Raw genomic sequence first — 23,345 nt, forward strand, 5'->3', positions numbered from 1 at the left:
GCTGCATCCTTACTGGCAACCATAATTCACGGGTCTCCTAATAGGAGGGAGATTGGTCAGTCTTTTCTGAGGGTGAAGTCTGTGCCCAGTAGCCCTTTTAAGAGCCTAGAAAGAAGGCTTCTGTGGAACCAGGTCTAGGATTCTCTGTCTGGCTCACCTCCTGTGTGGTCATGCGAAAGTCCCAGGTCTTTCTGGGTCTTAGGCAGAGAGCTGCCAGCACCAACAGTGGGTAAGATGGCCCTCCCTCAACCCCAGCTCCCTTTTGGGGGTTGACTCTACTCGGACTTGCTCTGCAGACCTGGATGCCGTGAGCATTCCAGCCTCCCCTCTCTTCAGAGGAATAGGGCCAATATCAGGGTGCTCTCAGCAGTGTTCTGACCTAGACCTTAGGCGTCAGGGCTCTGCATCTAGCTGGGCCTCCTTGTGTCAGGCTGGGGCCTTTCTGTCCCTGCCACAGCCCCACTTCATAGATAAGAAAATGGAGGCCCAAGACAACATACATGCCAGATTCCTTATTTGCGAAGCCCATGTAACAAGGTGGGAGGGTCCCGAGGAGCTGCTTCTGGAGTTACCACAACCAGCCTTGTGCATTCAACACAAGAAGCAGTTTGCTCAGAAGCCCATGTAGGCACAGTGTGTACCTGGTCCACGAAGCCCCTGCCTTCCCCTTCCAGTCATATAGATTTGAATTCCCAAGCACACACACATGCAGGAAGCCAGAGGTGTAAGGACTCAGGCCCTGATTTCTAGGGCCAGTCCTGCTCACTTGGGGCTGCCTGGCAGGCCAGCTGTATGGCCCCAAAGGGAGAATCCACAGGACAGTTGTAAAGAAAATTGAGGATGCCTGAACAGCACCTTGCAGTCTCCAGACCCAAACTGAGAGCTGCCCTGCCTGCCAAGGAGGAGCAGACAGGCCCCTTTTGCGATCCATGCTATCTCAGAGAGAAAGTATTGGTGCTCCGGACCTTCAGACATGGGTTTAGTCCCTGGGTCGGGAAGACCCCTGGAGAAGGGAATGGCACCCCACTCCAATATTCTTGCCTGGAGAACTCCATGGACAGAGGAGCCAGGCGGGCTACAGTCCACGGGGCTGCCAAGAGTCGGACTTGACTGAGCATGCACAAGCATGGGCTGTGAAGGATACAGTCTGCGTTGTAAGCTAATCACCAGCATCTTGGCTGAACAATCAATTTGGGGAATCATTTGATGCACTGCAAGCCACCACTGAGCACCGCATTTTTCTGGGGACACTGAGGATGCAGATTTTCTATAAGCAAAGGCACCATATAATGCCCACTGACCTTGGCCTTCAGCCTTTCTCCTCCAAGGCCACACTCAAAGCCACACTCAAAACCATGATAGGGTAGAAAACCAAGGAGAAAACTCAACCTGCCATCCCACCATCTAAATCATAATTTAGTTCCCTTCTGGCTCTTGGCCCACAGAGGGGTCATCCTGGCAATAATAATAATAACATTCTGGGCCTTTCTCAAACGCTGTGATATGTTGTCATGTTAGCTTCCATGTTGTTCATTGTTTCATTTCATGGAGAGGCAGATTGTTTCTGTAGAGCTTCTCTCCTCTGTCTTTCAAGTGGTCTCCCCGAAGGTGAATGTGGAGTCAAAGGATGTGAACGCACTGTGGCCCTGAGAGAAACTGCCCTGTGGCTGCCAGTGGGGCGATTCCAGTTCTCAAGGCCTCGCCTATGAGAGAGGGCTGCCCTGCTGCTTCAGTGAAAGGCTTCAGTTCCTGGGTCCATCTTCAGTACCACTGACTTCTGAGGCAGGATGGGGCCCCCAGGAAGCAGAAGGCTATAGCAGGTTTGGGATCCCTGTGAAGGGAATGGACTGTTTGTGTCCTGGGAAGTCTTGATGTATGGGGGAGCCCATCTCCTCAGACCATGTAGCCCTGTTCCTCCTCCTGGTCTAGAGGTGGGCCTGGCATAGGCCTACCCATGGTTATCTCCCATAAAAGAATATAATTTGAACTTGTTTCCCAGCCTCTTAGGGAAAGAGAGTACCCAGGACAGTCAGAGCCATGCTTCTTGTGCCTAGGTGTCTGGCCTGGAGCTCCGGCTTAGCAATGTACCTGCCTATCCTTAGGTCCCGAGGGAGAAGGGTCAGTAGGCTCCCAGAGAGCTGTGGGCTCAGACCTGCCTGGGTCTCCAGAGCAGTGCCCACATGGCCCTCCTACCTGATTCCAGCCCCAGAAGGCTCCCCAGGACTACTGTCCAGATCTGAGACTAATGGAGGGAACACTGGGGCGCATGGAAAATACAGACGGGCCCTCACTGCAGGGTCTCTTCGTGGATTTGGTGGCCTTGGCCAGGGCTTAAGGCTTTCAAGGGGATGAAGATAGTTAGTCCGGGTAGTATGGCTGCCTCCCTACTGTGTTCATTCCTGATTTCCCTTTCTCTCAGAAGAGGCACCAGAGCCTGTCAACCTGTTTACCTAGAGTTGAGCCAGGTGCCTGGAGGTTCTCTACCTTGATGAATACTCTGAACCTAGGCTGTAGTCCAGCCTCAGGGGCTAGAGTCACCCCTGCCTTTGTGGATTTTGACTGAGAGACTGGGGCATCTGTCCAAGGTCACACAGCAAGCTAGTGGCAAGCCAGGCTCATGCGTACCCTGCTGCCTGAACACAGCAGCAAGATTACAAGGGTGTTTATGCAAGCCCCCAACCTTCTACTGTCAGGTGTCTCTGGCTGAGAGGAGGCTGGGCATCGAAGTAGCAGTTCTTCCTGCCAGCATATCTCAGCAACTCCATGCTGCCATGCACCCCACAGACCCTGCTGCCAGTCACAGAGGAATGGTCTCGGAAACTCTGAGCACCTGTGTGGTTTGCCCAAGTGACAGGAACTCATAGCCTCTGGGGACTGGACCACGGGCTTTCTCTGGGCCGAAACCAACCTTGGCCCCTGGCCCCATAGCGGCTGAACCTGAATCACAGAGCCACCCTCAATGTTCTGAGATAATTTGGCCACTTCCCTCAGTCACACTTGAGACTGACCTCCAGCCTGAAGTGGTCCTCACAGTGGAGATGAGCTGGAAGTGGTCTGAAAATCATGGGGCAAAAGGTGAATGTGGGGAGGGCTGTAATGGGTCTGCGTGCTGGCTGCAGGCACAGTCTGAGGCTTTACAGCAGAGTAAGGTAGATTTGCAGACTCTGTACAAGTCCTGCCTGGGCTTAGTTGTGGTTACAGCTTGATGCCTATTTATATTCCAGAACAGTAGATCTTTATCTTTCCCGGTTTGTTGAACAAGTTCATGGTCTGAAGGTCTGGATTGTAGGAAGCTGTTTGGATTGTGGGGTAATCCCAGTCACCTCTAATAAATGGTTCAAATAATTAGGGTTAGGGTTAGAATTGAAAGTGGATAGGCGTTAGAGCTTGGTAGCCCAATGTGGCAGGATTTCAAGACCTGAGTGACTGGTGGATCCCCAACCAGCGAGGCCCCATGCTTTGGAAATGCGAGGGTGTTAATAGTTGGGGAGTGGGCTATTAGGTCAAGGAGATGCTTAGAGAGTGTCCTTGGGTTTGTGAGGGGCTCAGTAAGCCAGGAGAGGGGCTTTGAAGTTAGTTGTTTGCTGGTTGAGATGAAGCTGAGGGTTTGGAAATGTTCTGAGCCCCCATGGGCCCCCTAGCCTGGTCCAGGTCCCCCACTGTGCTGAGTCCTCTGTGAGTACCCTGAAATCCCCCGTTCTCCTGAGCCATTTACTAGGTTTGACTCTTCTGTGGCCGCACTGAGTCCTCAGGTGGAGGGATTGGGGGGGTAGGAGGATCCAGTGAACTTAGAGCTGCAGTAGAAGCCCAGGTAGGGAGGGCCTTGGACCTTTGGATCAGGCATGGATGGGTGCTGAGTGAGGCTGGGGAAGGGTGTCTGGGAGCAGATCTGATGTGAGTTTTAAAGGACACAGGGAGGAGAGGAGTGGGAACAAACTGCACTGATGGGGCTCCTGCCGCAGGTCCCCTGGTGCTGAAAGCACATCGAAGGGGCAGATGAGGGTGGTTTCCCACTCGCCTTTCTGGGCCTCTCTTCCTGAGAGACCCCTGGCCCTCCAGGTCAGAAGCCTTGGTTATGGGGCCAGCAACCCCAGCCCCTTATACCTCTCAGTCTATCAAGGCCCCAGAGAGACTGAACACTGTCACAACTCTTACCAGCATTTCCTTACCCCAGCTTTATTAAGGCAACAAGTGCTGATGCATCAGTTACAGAAAGATTTCCTCAAGCATACCCCTACCATTACCCACCCTCAGCCCCATCTGCTGACCCAGGGCCAGAAAACTCTCACCCCACCCTGGCTGTAAATTGTTCCTGAGGCTCCTCCAGCCCCATCTCCTGAAACTCTCAGGGCATCAGGACGTGAGAGGACGAGGTCTCAGAGGATGCCCTTGATCCTTTTACAAGATTTCCATCCTTCTATAGATATGACAACACTCTGTAAAGCTTCTTTGAACTTTGAGAAGTTACTTTTCTCAGTAATACAGTTGTGTCCTGTTAGCTAAATAAGAAACACATAATTAAGTTCTCTTCTTAGCAGAAAAAAAAAAGTAAAAGCAAACTCTGTTCTCCCAGCCATAAGGGCCCTGTAAGACCCATCTATCTACCTAGGAGGTAACTCAGGCAAACCCTCCCCATCTGTCTTCACTGGGCACCATCTGGTGATGGTTGAGCCGCAGGACTGAGGATCATCCATTACTTTAGGGAGAGACCCAGCAGAGTGTGGGGAGGTCTCCTGGCTTCCCAGGACAGGGACACAAGGACGTGCAGGGTGGGAGGACACAGGAGACAAACAGTAAGGTGGGCAAAGAGCAGGGAAGCTCAGTCATTTCCCCACAACATCCCCCTCTAAGCCACTACCCATCCCCACACCGTGGGCTCCCAGTGGAGCGCCTTAGCCTAAGAAGAGGCACCAAGAGCAAGGCAAACCAGAGCCAGTTAAGACTCGCCACCTGACCGGGGTTGGCCCTGAGTGCACTTCCCTCTCCCAGGCCGAGTCCGCGCCCTGACCTGTTCCGTGCATACGGGCTTGGCAGAGGGTAAACAAAAATGTCTAGAATAACCCCTGAATCCCCACTCCCCTAAGCCTCAGTCCCTGCCAGTGAGTGGACTTCTTTTGCATGACAAAGTAGTATATGAAGCCTCACATGTGGCAAACAGGGGGCCCTAAGAAGCCGTTTGCCCCACTGGGCCTCCGGCTGTGGTGGCGAGAGAAATGATGTCTCAGGTTCCCCTAAGAACAACTTACTTTCAGCTTTGGGCAGATTTTGGTGAGTTGCCTCATGTTCTTACAGACTTTTTCTATGTGACAGTCATTCTTGTGTTTCGTAGAGATGTTGTTCAGGGTGGAGATGAAGCCCTCTATAAACGTCCCATAGCAGAGTTCCTGAAACAGGGTTGGGGGCATTGAGTTGAGGGTCCGCTGACCCTCAACCTCATCCATTCCTAGCTACCCCGGCCACATGGAACCCTGGACTCAAATTCAGGCCAAGGTAACCAGGGATGGTTGAGGTTTGCAGTGGGTTTCTGGTCTCTCCCTAGGCATGGGGCTGCTCTGGGATAGTGATCAAAGAGTCCAGCAAAACCTGGTTGCTGGTTCATCTGCGGCCTGAGCCGGAGACTTCATCTTCAAACTCCTAACTTTCTCCCTAGATTTCTTGACTCAACAGCTTTTGTTCTTGTCTCTGCCCTGGGATTTCCCTTTCAAGTGTGGTCAGAAATGACCATGGGGTGACTGCTCCTTACCTCACTGGTGTTCTGAGGCCTTTCGAAGGAACCCTGGAAGCAGGAAAAGTTGGTTAGAAACACAGAGGGCCACTGAGAGCTAAGTGATGTTTGATGAAGACCCAGACTTACCTTGTATGTAACGTTGTCAGCCATGAGTTCTTTCTCAATCTCAGCACAGACTGCTGTGTGATTGTCCTGAATAGACCCACTGACTATCTTCATCGGGGCGGAATGGCTTTCCAAGACCCATGACACAGAAGCCAGGAGCACGTACAGGTACATGGTATGACTTGAGGGTGGCTCCAAGCTGATCCGAACCCTGGGCTTGATAGCATTTCTGTGAGGAGATGTACCTATATATGAGAGTCTGAGGAAATGCTACATCTCTTATCAGTTATCATTGGTTTACGTGGAAGACAGCGAGGATCTACGTTATCTCTGGGCGAGATGTGTTTTTCATGCTTTGACTATGACTACATCATACTCTGTGGATTCTTGTCTTTGCTAAAATTCAGGTTTGGTCTAAGAATTTTTATTTATAATCGCATCTAAAGTCATGACCTTTCCACCTGTGTGTGGGGCAGGTCTTTGACCAGGACTGGTGCTGACTACAGTTGATGGCCTGAGCAGAGCAAGCAAGTAGGGTGGAGAAAAAAAACAGGCAGGAGCTAAAATGCACCAAATAAGCTTCCCCAGGCCCACCCGTCAAGGTAAAGGCTAGCCATGCTGCCCACTTGACACTTAGGGAGAGACCCACTTCCTCACAGACCCCAGAAGGGACCCTGGAGGACAGGTTCGGGAACAAGGCCTCCAGCCCCATTGACAAAGCAAGCGGAGGAAGGAGAAATACTGTTTTCCCAGTCTGAAAGCCATGGATTTGGGGGGAACGTGCTGGATTGCATGCAGAGCTTCATGTAAAACCAAAAACCAACTCAGAAAAATGCCACACGAGAGCCATGTATCAACAAATTATGCACTTACATTCTGACACTCAGAGATTAAGATCACTCGTTTGGGGGAAAGTTTGGTAAATATGCTGAGCTCTGACCCCTGTGGTTTGGTTTCTTTTCCCCTGAACAGCTAGTCTATCTGCTGGTTCACCTTGGGAGTGGTTGAAGCCCTGAGTGTGAGGGGCAGGGCATGGCCAGGGTCTGGGCCTCCGAAGGGCCCATTCAGCCAGTGACCTAGCCAAGCCTCAGGAATCCCCCACCTGCCCAAGAAGGATGATGACTCTTCTCTGGAGCAAGATTCCCACTGTCTGGGTTACTTGGCCTTCCAAGTGAACCTGGAAACCTCTCTCTGGGGTGGGAAACTTTGAGCATCCAGGGAAGCATGTCCACATGTGCAGAATGTCATACTCGGGTGGGCTCCCACCTCCACTGTGCTCTGACAGTGCTGTCTGTCCAATTGTGCCCGATCTGCAGGCCCCAGCCCCCTCCCCCAGCTCCCAGCTTCCTCCCCTCCCTGCCCTGGTCCAGGGACGAGAGCACCCTGAACATTTGCTTATGGTTGAAAACAAACTGGAAAACTGCACAAATAAGAACAGACTTTTAATAATTTATTATTATAGAAAAACATCTTGAATAAATATAGGGTATGAGCTTAAATAAATAAATAAATAAATATTAAAATACATAAATATATAAATAAATATTACTGATCCCTGCCAGTGTAAAACATTTCCCGTTTCCCCTGCCACACCTGTATCAGGGTCAACATGGCCCTGAACAAGTCAGTGTCCCCCTATAGCTCTGGCCCTCCCTGTGGTCCCTCCAGTGTGAAGATCCTGAGTTTTGTTTGGCTCTTTGTGGGTAGGAGGGCAGCGATCTGTGAGGTAAGCTCCCAGGCTGGCTTCCAGCTGGTCTGGCCTGCTTCACTTTTGGACTGGTTCCCAGCAGTCAAAGGGAATGATAAAAAGGAAATTCTTCAGGTTCTCTTTGAAACTTTTGAAGGTGATAGTCTGGGTTTCACAGGAAGTTTCCTTAAGAAAGAAAAGGAAAAAAAACCTGAGTCCAGGCATGAGTGGGTAACATGGGGGAGGCATCAGCATGTTTCTGTGCTGCCTCTTAGAACTCACAGGTTAGAAGGCCTGAATGGGGCCCGCCTGCTGACATGGGTCAGGTGACATCTTGCCACTCATGCGTCACCCAAAGGGTGCACAGCGCTGTCAGTGGCAGCTGGACCAGGGGCCCAATAAAAGTGCAAGACAGACGCTGGTCTGCTGGGCAGCTGGGCCACTGTGTCTTTGGTCCCAGGCCAGGGCTCAAAGCTGAGCCCCGGCTGTCTCTAGGAGCCCAGAATGAGCACATTCCAAGGCCACACACCTCACTTTTCCCACAGGGAAGGAATGTTTGGGGCCTTTTTCCATTCTGAATAAGTGTTCCTCCTTGCTCCGATGCAATCCAGGCAGCCCAGGAGGGACCAGGGGAAAGTCCTTTTAGGAGGAGGCACTTGGGCCATGGAACTTCCTCTGAGCCTTAGGCAGGTCTTGAGTTTCCTTGTATTTGCCTCACGTCTGACATCATTAATGGTAATAACAAGCAAGGTAGCAGCTCCCGCTAGGACATGATACAGGCTCTTGAGCTCCAGGACTTTAACACCTAGAGTGGTTCCTTCTCAGGAAGGGCTGATCATTATAAATCTATTGATTCAAACCATTTGGGGTCCCAAATGCCCACAGCCAAAGGTGTCTCCCCACTATTTCTCTGCCCTCCTCAAGCCCTTCCTACTTGGGGACCTGATGGGGGCACTCACCTGGGTGGGGGGGCAGTGTTGCTCGTAGTGCCTGGCCATCATGGTCAGGGAGCCCGTGAGACTAGTGAGGCTGCCCCGCAGGCCCTGCTTGAACAGCTTCAGGCGAGTCTGCAGGCATGTCGGCTCCTGTGAGAAATATCCATACCTTGGTGACCAGTGGCCAAGTGTGCTCTGGTGGGCCCAGGACATCCTCCCCATCACTGCTCCCTATTCTCATCCCACTCTCCCAAGAGCAGGGTCTAGGAGGGGCACAGGATTATTCCTGACTAAGCTCAGGCTAGGCCCTGTCATACACAGCGCCTTGTCCCCCCATCCACTGCAGACGAATCTGACTCGCCCTCACCACTCAGCTCAGGCCACCTCCAGCCGGCACAGCCACATTCCCATGGTCTGGTATCTCAAGAGGGTCCCAGCCCCCAGAAAAGGAGATCGCTGGTCCTCCCACCCTTCAGGGGGAAGGGGGTGGGGGGCTTGCCCAAACCTGCTGTGCGAACATAGTTATTCCTAATGAAACCCTTCTGTGCCTTTCAGTGGCCAGCACGGTGTCCACAGGGCTTGGCGTCAGGGCACAGTGAGTATCCCAAGCCCGCACCCCCAATCTCATGACATAACCCCCACCTGTCCCCTGGTGGCCCCTACACGCTTGAACACTAGGTCTGTCCATGGCTGCTCAGCTAATAAAGGAGTTCACATGACTGCCACAGGGGCAAGGCCTCCTAAGCAAGCCTCCTTCTGGCAGGCAGCTGGCTGGAGAGAAAGCAGACAACCCTGTGAGGATCCATCTAAACTGGAGTCAGTCCCCAGGGCAGAGGCCTTTGGGAAAAGGTGTGTCAGAGAGAAGCATCTTACCTGGGAGTCAAACATTTCAGAGACGACTTCTACTGTTTCATTCTGTAGAAAAGGAAAATGTTCTGTTATCGAGCTGACAGGCAGGACTAGTCCAGGCCAGCAGGGTGGCCCAGGCGTGGCCTGTGCTCCCTCCCTCACTCACCATCACAGCAGCAGTGTCACTGCTATGGTTCAGAAGGCTCAGGGCCTCCTTGATGGCATCCACATGCTGCCAGGGCTGGGTGACAGGGCTGGGTGGGCGAGTGGGTGCGGAGAAGCTGCAGACCACAGTGCCCAGGAGAAGCAGGTTCTGCAGCCACATCCTCTTGAGGACTTTAGCCTTTCTCTCTGAGCACTGGGCTCACTGGCAAAAGAGCTCTTATATACACAGTTAGAGGAAATGATTAATGGTGACCACAGAACGCCAGGGAGGCGGGGGAACTACCTGAACTGTGGAATCTCCTGGCCCTTATCAGCTACACATGGAACGGTGAGCCTTTCCCCGAGGTGGTCAGGCTTGGGGGTTTTCACTAATGAGCCCTTCCAAGAATTGGCAGCCCACCTCCCTGCTTTCTTGAGCATTCTCCAGCCCTCCCCAGCAGTCTGACCTGCCAAGGCTTCCCCCTCCTTCTGAGGGGCCTCTGGGTACAGCTTGGACTTCCTGGCCTGAAGTGGCCAGGGCGGGGCCTGGAAGACACTGGATTGGGCTTCTACCCCCGCCCCCACCCTTGGCTCCCCATCCTGCCTGTGTCCCAAGAAGCCTTTGGGCTGGCTGAGCTACACTGGGGCCCATTCCGACCCCAGTCTCCCCTTCTCCTCCTAGAGCCCACAGCTCTGGCCACAGTGAGAGACTGGAGTGTGAGGAAGACTCTCACAGGCCTGCCGCACTGCCCGTCTAGGCAGATTCCAGCCCAATGACATGGTCCTGAGACAGCTCACCTCAGCTGCTACCAAGGGTCCAGAGCAGTCAGCAAGCTGTGCCCATCCAGGGCCCTCTGCCTCACAGCTCCTGTGAGCTGAGGGAATAACAACCATATGCATGTCCAGCCAGAAAGATTCCAGAATGTTCCTCCGCGGTGAAATCTCATCTGAAAGCAACAGTCCTGGTGTACACAGCCATATTCAGCTCCCAAGCTACATAGACGGGTTGGGGCTCTCAGCTGGGGTGGGTCAGGGTTCTGAGTTCAAAGCCTGCCTCCAACACCACCTTGCCGAGTGACTCTTCTTCTGAGTTGTGTGAACCTCGCTTCCCTCTGCAGGGCAGGCTGTCCCCTTTGAGGTGGGTACTGTGCTCCTATCTACAGCCTCTTACAGGCACCAGCAGGGTCGTGGCTGCATCCACAGGAGGTACAGGAGACAACGGCTTCTTAACCAAGGTTCTTCCAGGCTTAACTTCCTATGTGGCCCCAGTGCCAGCCCACCTCCAGCTCAGCAGCCTCCCTGTGGAACAGGAACTGCTTCTGGAAAGGTCACAGGCTCTTGAAGGGCTAAGAAGTGTTTGATTTTCACAATGGACTTTGGAGAGGACGGCATGAATTGGTGTTTACTTCCCCATGCTGTAAGTTTCATGGTTGAAGGGGTATGGGTCCACACACTTCCGTATCTTGAGTGTTCATGTGCCAGTGTGGTTGCTGTCTATACTTACAGATGTGTCAGGAGGGGAGGGTATTTTATGTGAGGTGCATCTGTGTGAGCCCCCATGCCTCTGCAGGTGCCCCTCTGATAGGGGAGGAACTCCCCACGCTGGGTAATGATGTCTCAGGGCCCCAGATGCTGGTTTATCCTTGATTGATGGTGTCAGACATAAGTGAGGACATGCTGCTGAGCCCCAGTGGACAGCCCCGGGGAGCAGGTAGAACTCACTGTCTGAGCACTGTGGCCCGAACCTGCAGCCCTGGTAAGTTTCATGGCGTAGCAGGAGAGTTGTTATCCTTGTACAGGGAAGCCAGGCCTTGGTCATCCAGACCCCCTGAGGTCCCTGCCAGGATCTGGGGCACACCGTGAGGCCAACCTTACTCATTTGCACCTGCTGGAACATTTCTAGGTGGCCAAACTGGGGATAAGAGTGTGGCATGTTCAAACCCTGGCCCTTCCTCTATTGTTTCCATGAAACCTCTGCTCAGGCCCTAACAGGGAGCATTCAAGGGGGAACAGAGGGTCAGGGACACTGGGTGAAGGTCCCACACAGAGTGGAAGTCCGTGTCAGACAGTGCCCTGGAGGCTGTGTGGTAGGAAACACACAGGCTATAGCTAAGCTTGTGGCCAGGGAGGCAAAGAGCTGGTGTGACCCCTCTGAGATGGAAGGTCACTTTCCTCCTTGAAACGAGTTGTCACAGCTCAATTAGTCAACAAACTCTTCCAGTCTGCACCAAGCCCTGTGCTAGTGAGGAGGAAGTTGAGACCCTCCCACTGGTCATTTTATCTAGCCGTGAAGGCTTTCAGTTCTGTAGGGGAGCAGCGGACCCTCCCGTTGTATGATCCAGGCTGGGATGGAGGAAATTCAGAGCTAAGGAATCTCAAGGAACCACTTTTTCCAGCTCAGTGGTCAGAGGGCACCAGAGACTTTTCCTGGGAGATGCTGCCTCCCAGTGCGTGCTGAAAGGGCAAGTAGAGTCAGGTGGCAAGTCAGGTTGCCGGAGGGAGGAAGAGGATAGTTTAGGGGGAGAGTGTCTTGGGCACAAACAGAGAGGTTTAGGAACAGGTGTGGTGAAGAGGGGCTTCCCTGGTGGCTCAGAAGTAAAGAATCCGCCTGCCAATGCAGGAGGCACAGGTTTGATACCTGGGTTGGGAAGATCCCTTGGAGAAGGAAATGGCAACACACTCTAGTTTTCTTGCCTAGGGAGTCACATGGGGACAGTTCCTGGGGTTTCAAAGAGGTGACACAAATTAGTAACCAAACAACAACAACATGGTGAAGAGGAGACGGGTTACACAGTATGCTGTGGAGTGTAAGCAAGGAGGGTTAGAGCTACTGTCCATGTGCCCAAGGTGAAGACCCAGGGGACGAAAAAGCATCTGTAGGATCTGAGGGCCCTGTTATCTGAGAAGAAGGGCTGATGGCCAGGGCAGTAGTGTTTAGGGGCCAGAGGCATGATAGCTGGGCAAGAGACTGGCCAGTGGTCCTGGAAGAGAAGGAAAGGAGCAGGAGCCACAAGGAGAGGTCCACACCAGCAGGGTGGCCTATGGGCATTGAAGTCGGCACACAGAGGACAGAAGTCCAGGGGTTTGACAGTGAGGTTCATGGGCAGCCACGCATCTTTCTTCTGGAAAGATGACATCAGAGCTGAGGCTGTGACAGGGGCAGGCATTCCTAGATTGCACTGCACGGAAAGTGGCAGCGATAGCATCGCGCGGGTACACTGACTCAGGGCCCCCAGTGGGACTGTGGGAGGGTGGGGATGAGGACCAGGATGGGCAGTGTGACTCCTCTTTGGCCTCTTCCCCACACGGTCAGGAGAAAACCCTCTGGAAGGGGTTTCCTGTGAGTGTCCCTCCCACAGACTCTGAGGGAAATTAGGGGCTTGTGGTTTCTCTGGCATCTTTTTCACAGAGGAAGTTATCACAAGGGAAGGAAATGGGCCTCAGGGGGCCTTGCATCCTATGGGACCTTTGCACGAGCTTCTCAGCTGATCTTGCCCTCCCTGGGCCTGCCACCCCTTGATGGGGGGTGGGGGTGGTCCTTTTCCTCCCTGGGGACCTGAGAACCAGGAGAGCTGTGGCCCACCCAGTTCATACAATCACTGATGGCAGAGATGGGATTTGAACCCATATCCATTCTTGCTCTTCTGATATCTTCTATCTCAGGGATCAGAAAGCCAGGAAATTCTAGTCACCTGGCTAGACCAGCAGAGGGATGTCCCCCTCAGGGCATCTATAAAGAAAGACTCCTCCAGGTGTTGGCAGGGAAGCTAGGATGGTCTGTCACCATACCCAGGAAGTCCTGGGGGCCAAAGGCAGAATTTCCCCAGCAGAGCCTGACATCCAGGCATCTCTGTGTCTCAAGGATTAAACTCTCCACCATTGATCCCTGGGTGGAGATTGAGCCCAAGAAAGCCCCTCCTCCCCAAGCCTCAGCTCCCTCATATGTACAATGCATTTAATTATTGCTACCTCACATGGGAAATTGTTGCTTGTCCCAGGAAACTTCATGGGAGAATCCTTCCAGGTAGGAGGCATCGCTTTGGGAGTTTTCTAAAGTCCAAACAGGGCAGGGGACTCAGCCTTACTGGAATTTGCAGGGATAGCTACTCCTTGCCCAGCTGTAGCCCAGAGAACATCTTTCTCGACACATGTGGCAAGGTGGCCCAACCACCACCCAGGCTCTGGGCTCATGGGGGAACCCTCAGGAGAACCCAGTGTGGGGACAGCACTGTGAGTGGCTCGCCCTTCCTGAAAGAGATGTCGCTCTGAAAGGCCAGGCTGTCCTGGAGAGCTGTTGTGGTCCTGCTCTCTGGGTATCCCAAGACCCCTGGCACTGGTGAGTTTCGATTGGTCTAGGGGAATCTGAGGGTGGTTAACCCCCAACCATGTGTTTGTGAACTCTGCATCCATATAGCCCACCTTCCAGGGAGGTGGGTGTATGGCTGACCTCATAGCCCTCTGCTCTCAGAGCTCACTTCTGATGCTCATGTTGGGTAGGGGCAGGAAGGACAGGGACCAGACTCATAGGCACAGTGTTGAGGGTATCAATCAAGACATGGCCAGAAAGTGAACAGCCCGGAGGGGTCAGTCATGAAATGAGAGTGAAGCAAGCTAAGAGAAAGCCTTGCGGAGACTCACTAGATGTGTGGGTTGGGGTTAGGAGGTGAGTGAGGAACCTCTGACTCTCAGCGTTCTAGTTCAGGCTGCTGGGTGGACAGTAGGGCCATTTGCTGCGATGGGGAAGACCCAGAGTGTCAGAGAGGTTTGGGGAGTCAATCCAGACTGGACTGGATGTGGCAATTTTGAGAGGCCAGGGGAACTTTAGAAGACTCACTTGTGGCCACATGGGCCCAAAGGTCAGAGAGAAGTCAGGGCATAAGACATGTGGAAGTCACTGGTGAAGAGGAAGTTCCTGGCACCAGAGCGCTGCACAGAGTGAGCCAGGCTTTGGGCAGTACCCAGGTGTGCCAACTTTAAGGCAGGGCCAAGGATGATAGTGGTCTAGCTGCCAGGATTAGGCACTTTCACTGCCACAGACCAGGTTCGATTCCTGGTCAGGGACGATGTGTTTTCTGGGGCTTCCCAGGTGGTAGTGGTAAACAACCCGCCTGCCAACACAGGAGACATAAGAGAGGTAGGTTTGATTCCTCAGTTGGGAAAATCCCCTGGAGGAGGAAATGCAACCCACTCCAGTGTTCTTGCCTGAAGAATCCCGTGGACAGAGGAGCCTGGTGGGCTGCAGTCCACAGGGTCCCATAGAGTCAGACACGACTGAAGCAACTTAGCACTCTCGGGTGATGAGATGTCCTTTTCAGTTCACTCCTTGGTCCATGGGGCTTCTTTGCTATTTCACCCCAAGGGTAGGTGCATCAGGCCTTCCCTCCCCCAACCTATGCCTCTCACCCTGCCAGAGGACCCCCTCCAGGGCTGGAAATGCACCCCCCACCTGTGAATCTCTGTCCCTTTAAGCTCTTCCCCAGCTAGGAGTGTCACCAGATACTTAGAAAGGGCCTCTGCCTTTACATGCCTCCTTGGTTGGTCAGTGGGGGTGGGGGGAGGGGAAACATTGGACACTTCATTAAAAATTAAAAGGAGAAATCTTTACCAGAAGCCTTTGTAACTTCCCAAAGTCCTTAGGGTGCCCCTCACTTCTTTCTGTGTTTGGGGCTGGAATTCAGGCAAAGGCACTGGGCGGGAGCCTGGGGACCCTAGCCCAGCTCTCACCAGTCCTCCTGGAGCTAGCTGATGGGCCAGTCAAGGTTGCAGATGGCAAGCTTTCTCTTCTGGGCAAGATGGGTGGTTCTGGAACGAGCTTCCTTCGGGACTTTTCTGAAGTGTTAGGGCTCCCTCGGACTCACCCGAGGTCCTATTTGGGCAGATGTGTCTTTTGCTTCCAGTTCCGTTCTTCAGGTCCCAGAAGGCTCTGGCCTTGAGCCACAAGCTCCCTGTTATGCACCTCTGCCTGTGGGCAGAACCCTCTACCTCCTCCCGCACCTTCCCCAGAGGCCCCCTAGCCCCTCCCAGCAGGAGTAGTGACAAAGGGGTCAGTGAACTGTGGGGCAGGGGAGAGAAATGGCCCACACAGTGTCTCTAGGATGACCACAGGGGTTCCTTGGGGATCCCTCCTCCCATCCCTAGGGCCGTCGACTCATAAACACACCCTCCCTGAAATACATCTTCACTTCCCACTCCCTCAGGCCATATCCTAGCAAGGGTTGTGCCAAGTCTGCTGTGTAGGGTTGTGGGGACACAGCAACTGCCTTTGTGTTGAATGAAGGGTTGGAGGCCAACGGGCCTGCCTTCAAGCTTGGCCACTTTTCACTTTTCACCTCAGACTGTGATCTCCACCTCTGGACCCCAGTTGGCTTATCTCTACAAGGAGGTGAAGGTCTGCTTTGCAGGTAACAACTTCCTAACAAGGAAGTTCTGGGCTGCATGGGGGGCTGTTTTCTGTTTTGACTGACTGGGTGCCTCCCCTTCCAGCCTCTATCACCCTGTTGGAAAGAGAGGATGAGAGGGGAGTGATCCCTGGAGTCTGGGCCAGTCTCCGAAGGTTTCTGGTAGGGGTGGTAGGGGGTTTTCCTGTGCAGACCGTTCCTCAGCACCCCAGCACCGCCCCGCACGCAACCCCCAGGAGCAAACCCTGCCAGGCAGCCTGGGGGTTCAAGGTCAGCTGACTAGGAAATGACTCAGTCACATGGATCTTCCTGGAGAGAGTCAACTGACAGCACAGCTGTAGGGCGCTGTCCTCCCTAGTCCTGCCCCCTGTCCGGGGTAGGAGGAGGTGGTCCCAGACTGCCAGGAGCCTGCGGCTTTGCCTTGTAGGAAAAAGCAGCCACCGAGTCTAGCCCTCAGCCTGAGGAAAAGAGTCACATTTATTGGATGCTCACTGGCATAGGGTGAGCTTGTCCAAAATGTTTTCCCCACTCTCATTCAAGGCTCAGACCCCCTCTGAGGGGTCCACTGTGTTTATTACCACACTCAAGGGATCCCTGGTCCTTCTCCCCACAGGGGACAGGACATAAACAGTGGAAGGAGAGCGAACACCCTACCACAATCACCCCTAGATATGGACCCTCACTCGCAGCTCTCTGCCACAGCACTCTATTCCCAGGTGCTCTTATAACCCCATGCTTCATCCTGGCCACAGGCACAGGCCCAGCCATGCTCCTTTCCCAACACAGCTCCTTTCTGAGCTACACGTCTTCATTCAGTCTGCTGAGTGGAGACACTCACCTGTTGTTGGCTGAAGGAAGTTCCAGGAGCAGCCAGTTCAAGGGCACCTGTCTGAGGAGGTGGCGAGAAGACCTCAGGCTGGGATCCTGTGGACCCTGGGAAGCAGGAAGGCCTATGGAAAGCCACAGCTTGAGCCAAGGCTGAAGGTGGAAGCTGAGTCTGGGATCTCTGAGGAGCTGGTGGGAGGGAGGAGGCCTTGACTACCAGCCACGGCGGGGAATGGCTGTGAGCCAGTGGTCTCTCTCAGAAGCTCCATGAGGTGTGGGGATGGGAGCAAGCATGGATCTAAGCCCACTGTGTGCAGACGTGGAGAGTGGGGGTGTGCTGGGTAGGAGAAGGGACAGATAGTCACGTGGAAGATTTTGGTGATAAGCATGTGGTGGTTCTGTGAATGGAGGATGGAACTAAAGCATTGTAGCTGTGCTGTGCACCCCTAAAGCTGGAGCCAGTAGGCAGTAGGTACCGCTAGAGGCCTGGGTTCAGTCAAGGGAGAGATTCCAGGTGGCCTCTGGACCGGACTTAAAGGGCTCCTGTGCCTCAGTGGGCATGAGCCTGACCTGAGGTTTTCAAGGAGAAAAACTGAGGCCCAGCCCATGTTGAGAACTCAACCCACCACTCTGGCCCACTCAACCTCTCCCTCCCTCCCTCCCACCATGGCTCCAGAGATCCCCCTCTTTCCTCCAGCATCTCTCCTTCGGCCTTGGCTCTTCCTGTTGGCCCTAAACACAGTGATGTGACCCCATCCTCTCCCTCTATCTCCGCACAATCCCCACTCCTCAGGCACGGTTGTCTAGTCTTGCTGTCTCCACAGTGGCTGCGCTGGGCTGAGCAAAGAGAGGGAGGAATTGAGGAGGGACCAGGCTGAGACCCAGAGATTAGGTGGGTCCTAGGGCCCAGGGTCATCAGACTCTGAAAACAAAGGCAGTGACCAAAGGAGTTCTGGGGGACCTGACCCCACCTGGCCATTGGGCACCCACACTGTGGTCCTGTAAGTGACCTAACTGCCTCTGACCCCCAGCTCACCCTATGCTCTCAGACCGCCACACCGCTCCACCCTGGCACCATCCGTCTGACATCCCTGTCCGTACCTCGGGCTGCCTGATGAACTCCTGCTCCTTTCTCAAGCTCCCTCCACATACCTCCTCTCAGCACCTCTGACGAGATCCACACCCAGCTATCCATTGCTCTGTATGTAATAACCCACACCACACCATCCTGGGCAAACTGGACATAGCCAAGAAGCCCCCAGGCCTGATCTACTGTCTCTCCCAACCCTCTGCTCCAGCCTGGGTAAGCTGTGGAGGGTCTTCAGGGTGCTTGCTGAACTAAGTGAAATGCCAGGGTAGGGGGAGCAGAGCCTGTTCCTGGAACAAGAGGATTTGCACCGTGGAGGGAGGTGGGTGATGCCTCTCTGAGTTCTTGCCTCAGGAACTTGCCTTCCTGGCAATTTCTTTTTGCTCTATTTTTCTGTATTTCCAAGTTTATTTAAACAAACAAAACCCCAAAGTTTATCAGTAAAGAGCATCTATTTTCTCTCATATTACCATTACAATAAAAAAATACTATTTTTGAAAATTGAAGAATAGTTAATTTACAGTGTTTCAGGTGTATAGCAAAATGATTTATTTCTATATATAGTTATATACTATATATACAATATACAGTGTGTGTGTATATATATATATACGCACACATAGTTAAGATTCTTTTCCATAATATGTTTTAATTAAAATAAGAAATAAAATTCCTTTTATCTACTTTCCTGCTGAAAAGGCACCTTGGATTGGGAAAGGCTTTGACCTTCACGTGGCCTTTGTGCAATTTATGATGGGGCTTTGATGCCCCCTAGTGGCAACTGGAATTATAGAGCTGGCACTAAGGACAGTCTAGCCAGGCTCTAAGACCTGCAGGAGACTGACCCAGGACATACCATTTGGTCATCAACCATCTCCCTGCAGGCAGATGGACATGACGTAAAAATACCCCAACTCAACTGGGAACTGACCACCTGTTGGTTCTGGGCCACAGATCAAGACTGTGCTTGGGCCTGGTTGTGCTAGACCCAGGCAGGGTGTGTGATTTGGGGTCAAGGATGAAACAGTGTGCTGGGCTCATGGTTATCCCCGTTCAGCCTGGAGCAGCCTGGACTGTTCTACAAGAAGGGCAATGAAGAACCTCCCAGAATCCAAAAAGGCCCACCCCCTTCTCAAGTTTCACAGGCTCAGTGGACATGAGTTTGAGCAAACTCTGGGAAATAGTAAAGGACAGGGAATCCTGGCATGCTGCAGTCCATAGTGTTGCAAAAAGTTGGACATGACTTAGTGACTGAACAATAACTTCTTAAGCATGTCACCTCCACCCAGGACCCATAGGTCCTGCCTGTGCTGACCTCACACTCCACATCCTCTGATCTCTCTGCACTGAGTCTGTGTTGTCTGACCACTTCCTGCAGTGACTGGTTACTAACACAGGGCTTGGACTTGAGGAGGGAAGGGAGAGACCAAGGGAGAATTGTGGACTCTTCCTTCTGTGGTGCTCTCAGCTCATTTCAGTCTCTAGGCAACAGCTGTTGTACTTTCTGTCCAGAGATCTCTTCTCCCTGGTTGTTGTGTGGCTGGCAGTTTCTTGTCATTCATATGTCACCTCCTTGGAAAGACCTTCCAAGGCCATTCAGTCTAAAGCAAGCTCCCTGGTCTTACATTTAGATCTTTAATCCATTTTGAGTTTATTTTTGTGTATGGTGTTAGAAAGTGTTCTAGTTTCATTCTTTTACAAGTGGTTAACCAGTTTTCCCAGCACCACTTGTTAAAGAGGTTGTCTTTTTCCCATTGTATATCCTTGCCTCCTTTGTCAAAGATAAGGTGTCCATAGGTTCGTGGATTTATCTCTGGGCTTTCTATTCTGTTCCATTGATCTATATTTCTGTCTTTGTGCCAGTACCATACTGTCTTGATGACTGTGGCTTTGTAGTAGAGTCTGAAGTCAGGGAGGGTGATTCCTCCAGTTCCATTCTTCTTTCTCAAGATTACTTTGGCTATTCGTGGTTTTCTGTATTTCCATACAAATTGTGAAATTATTTGTTCTAGTTCTGTGAAAAATACCGTTGGTAGCTTGATAGGGATTGCATTGAATCTATAGATTGCTTTGGGTAGAATAGCCATTTTGACAATATTGATTCTTCCAATCCATGAACACGGTATGTTTCTCCATCTGTTTAAAACTCCTAGAGGAGAACATAGGCAAAACACTCTCTGACATAAATCTCAGCAGGATCCTCTATGACCCACCTCCCAGAATATTGGAAATAAAAGCAAAACTAAACAAATGGGACCTAATGAAACTTAAAAGCTTTTGCACTACAAAGGAAACTATAAGTAAGGTGAAAAGACAGCCCTCAGATTGGGAGAAAATAATAGCAAATGAAGAAACAGACAAAGGACTAATCTCAAAAATATACAAGCAACTCCTGCAGCTCAATTCCAGAAAAATAAATGACCCAATCAAAAAATGGGCCAAAGAACTAAACAGACGTTTCTCCAAAGAAGACATACAGATGGCTAACAAACACATGAAAAGATGCTCAACATCACTCATTATTAGAGAAATGCAAATCAAAACCACAATGAGATACCATTACACGCCAGTCAGGATGGCTGCTATCCAAAAGTCTACAAGCAATAAATGCTGGAGAGGGTGTGGAGAAAAGGGAACCCTCTTACACTGTTGGTGGGAATGCAAACTAGTACAGCCACTATGGAAAACAGTGTGGAGATTTCTTAAAAAACTGGAAATAGAACTGCCATATGACCCAGCAATACCACTTCTGGGCATACACACCGAGGAAACCAGATCTGAAAGAGACACGTGCACCCCAATGTTCATCGCAGCACTGTTTATAATAGCCAGGACATGGAAGCAACCTAGATGCCCATCCGCAGATGAATGGATAAGGAAGCTGTGGTACATATACACCATGGAATATTACTCAGCCGTTAAAAAGAATTCATTTGAATCAGTTCTAATGAGATGGACGAAACTGGAGCCCATTATACAGAGTGAAGTAAGCCAGAAAGATAAAGAACATTACAGCATACTAACACATATATACGGAATTTAGAAAGATGGTAACGATAACCCTATATGCAAAACAGAAAAAGAAACACAGAAGTACAGAACAGACTTTTGAACTCCGTGGGAGAAGGTGAGGGTGGGATGTTTCAAAAGAACAGCATGTATATTATCTATGGTGAATCAGATCACTAGCCCAGGTGGGATGCATGAGACGAGTGCTCGGGCCTGGTGCACTGGGAGGACCCAGAGGAGTCGGGTGGAGAGGGAGGTGGGAGGGGGGATCGGGATGGGGAATACGTGTAACTCAATGGCTGATTCGTGTCAATGTATGACAAAACCCACTGAAATGTTGTGAAGTAATTGGCCTCCAACTAATAAAATAAAATTAAAAAAAAAAAAAATAAAAAAAAAAAAATAAAGCAAGCTCCCTGAACACCTTCCTTCCGTCTAGTCACTGCCATATCCCCCGCGTCCAGTAGAGGGCCAGACTCCTAGGTATTCAGCACCCAAAGCCTTTATGGGACTTATGAGGAGTCAGAAAAGATGACATTGCTCCTTAGCATAGCGACAGGAGAAAGTTTGCTCTGCCCCTCCTCCCCTGAACCCTCAGACTGGAGAAAGTACACTGGGCAGGATGCAGGGGAGCCCGAGAGGGAGGCACTCAGAGCTAAAGGGTCAGTGGGACCCCAAGGGTCAGGTGGCAGACTGAAGCCACATTCAGTGATGTCCCAGCCTCTGTCATGCACTTCAGTCTGTTCCACCCCAGGGCTACAGTGGCAGTCCTCCCAGTGGGTCCCTGCCCACCCATCTCTTTCAGGGCTCTGTCCTCGAGTAGTGTGAATAACCCAGAGGTATGCAAAATTTGAGCTAGTCTTTTGTTCTTCCATGTATTCATTTTTTCTTTTTCAATAAGATTCCAAATCCCCTAAACACAGGCACTTTATAGTAAGTTTTTTAAAAAGAATTATTGCACACATTTATACATCCTCCATAAGATACAGGAGACTGTTTCTGACTTTTTAAAAAAATATATTTATTTCTTTTTAATTGATGGTTGCTTTACAATATTGGTTTGATTTCTGTCATACATCAACATGAATGAGTTATAGGTGTACATATGTCCCCCCTCACTCTTGAATGTCCCTCCCACCCCCACCCATTCCTACCCATCTAGGTTATTACAGAGCCCAGTTTGAGTTCCCTGAGTCATACAACAAATTCCCATTGGCTATCTGTTTACATATGTTAGTGCATATGCTTCCATGCTGCTCTCTTCATTCACTTCACCCTCTCCCTCTTCTCCCCAACCCTTATGAGTCTGTTCTCTGTCTCTGCGTCTCCATTGCTGCTCTATGAACAGGTTTATTAGTGCCATCCTTCAAGATTCCCTATATATGCGTTAGTATACAATATTTGTTTTTCTGACTCCCTGCACTCTGCATAATAGGCTCTAGGTTCGTCCACTTTATTAGAACTGACCGAAATGCATTCCTTTTTATGGCTGAGTAATATTCCATTGCATCTACGTACCATAGCTGCTTTATCCATTTATCTGTTGATGGATGTCTAGGTTGTTTCCATGTCCTGATGCTGCTGCCAAGTCGCTTCAGTCGTGTCTGACTCTGTGTGACCCCATAGACGTCAGCCCACCAGGCTCCCCCATCTCTGGGATTCTCCAGGCAAGAACACTGGAGTGGGTTGCCATTTCCTTCTCCAATGAGTTAAAGTGAAAAGTGAAAGAAGTCGCTTAGCCGTGTCCGACTCTTAGCAACCCCATGGACTGCAGCCTACCAGGCTCCTCCATCCGCAGGATTTTCCAGGCAAGAGTACTGGAGTGGGTGCCATTGGCTTCTCCGTTCCACGTCCTAGCTATCTTAAATAGCCAAAGCAGTCTTGAGAAATAAAAATGGAGCTGGAAGAATCAACTTAACCTGATTTCAAACTATACTACAAAGCTACAGTCATCAGGATAGTATGGTATTGGCTCAATGACTTGTTTTTATTACATTATTCCTGGTCTTCTTTAATAAGAAAGATTTCAGTCTGCTCTATTAGTAATTCAAAAGCTAGATTGCATCTTCTCTTTTACTACCTTCACTCATCCTTTTGAAGCATCCTAACACACTGGAGAAGGAAATGGCAACCCACTCCACAGTGTTCTTGCCTAGAGAGTCCCAGGGACGGGGAAGCCTGGTGGGCTGCCATCTATGGGGTCGCACAGAGTCGGGCACGACTGAAGCGACTTAGCAGCAGCAGTGCTTCACTAGGCATTAGAAAATATACTGGAAAAGGACTCTAAATACTCAGAGCGTTACTTGTTACTTCAAGTAAACTGCTCTTTATAATGAACTTGGGCATGTTGAATCAGGATCAGGGCATGCGAGGCTGCAGTAACAGTGTGGGTAAAAGTTTAGAGGTGTAAAAAAAGGTGTGTGGTTCACCTAGGAAGCCACAGCACTTCTGTTACCTGGAGCATTGAGAAGATAGGTAGCTGTGAGAATAGGAAAATAGAAGCGCTAGATGGAATCAGGCCTGTCTCTGTATGGGTCTTTCCTGGTGACTCAGTGGTCAAGAATCTGTCTGTCAATGC

The 23,345-nt window shown here is 51.2% G+C and overlaps 1 protein-coding gene across 1 annotated transcript; it reads right to left on the reverse strand.

The window, feature by feature from the left end:
* Window positions 1-7,276: 7,276 nt before the first annotated feature.
* On the reverse strand, window positions 7,277-9,643 carry CSF2 (colony stimulating factor 2). Its single transcript, XM_065934238.1, has 4 exons — window positions 9,471-9,643; window positions 9,329-9,370; window positions 8,480-8,605; window positions 7,277-7,706 (listed from the first exon to the last, which is right to left on the reverse strand). Exons 1-4 carry the CDS (start codon window positions 9,627-9,629, stop codon window positions 7,599-7,601), a joined length of 435 nt encoding a protein of 144 aa, XP_065790310.1. The 5' UTR covers window positions 9,630-9,643; the 3' UTR covers window positions 7,277-7,598.
* Window positions 9,644-23,345: the final 13,702 nt, after the last annotated feature.

The sequence above is a fragment of the Muntiacus reevesi genome, chromosome 1, assembly GCF_963930625.1.
Source record: "Muntiacus reevesi chromosome 1, mMunRee1.1, whole genome shotgun sequence".
Taxonomy (NCBI): Eukaryota; Metazoa; Chordata; class Mammalia; order Artiodactyla; family Cervidae; genus Muntiacus; species Muntiacus reevesi.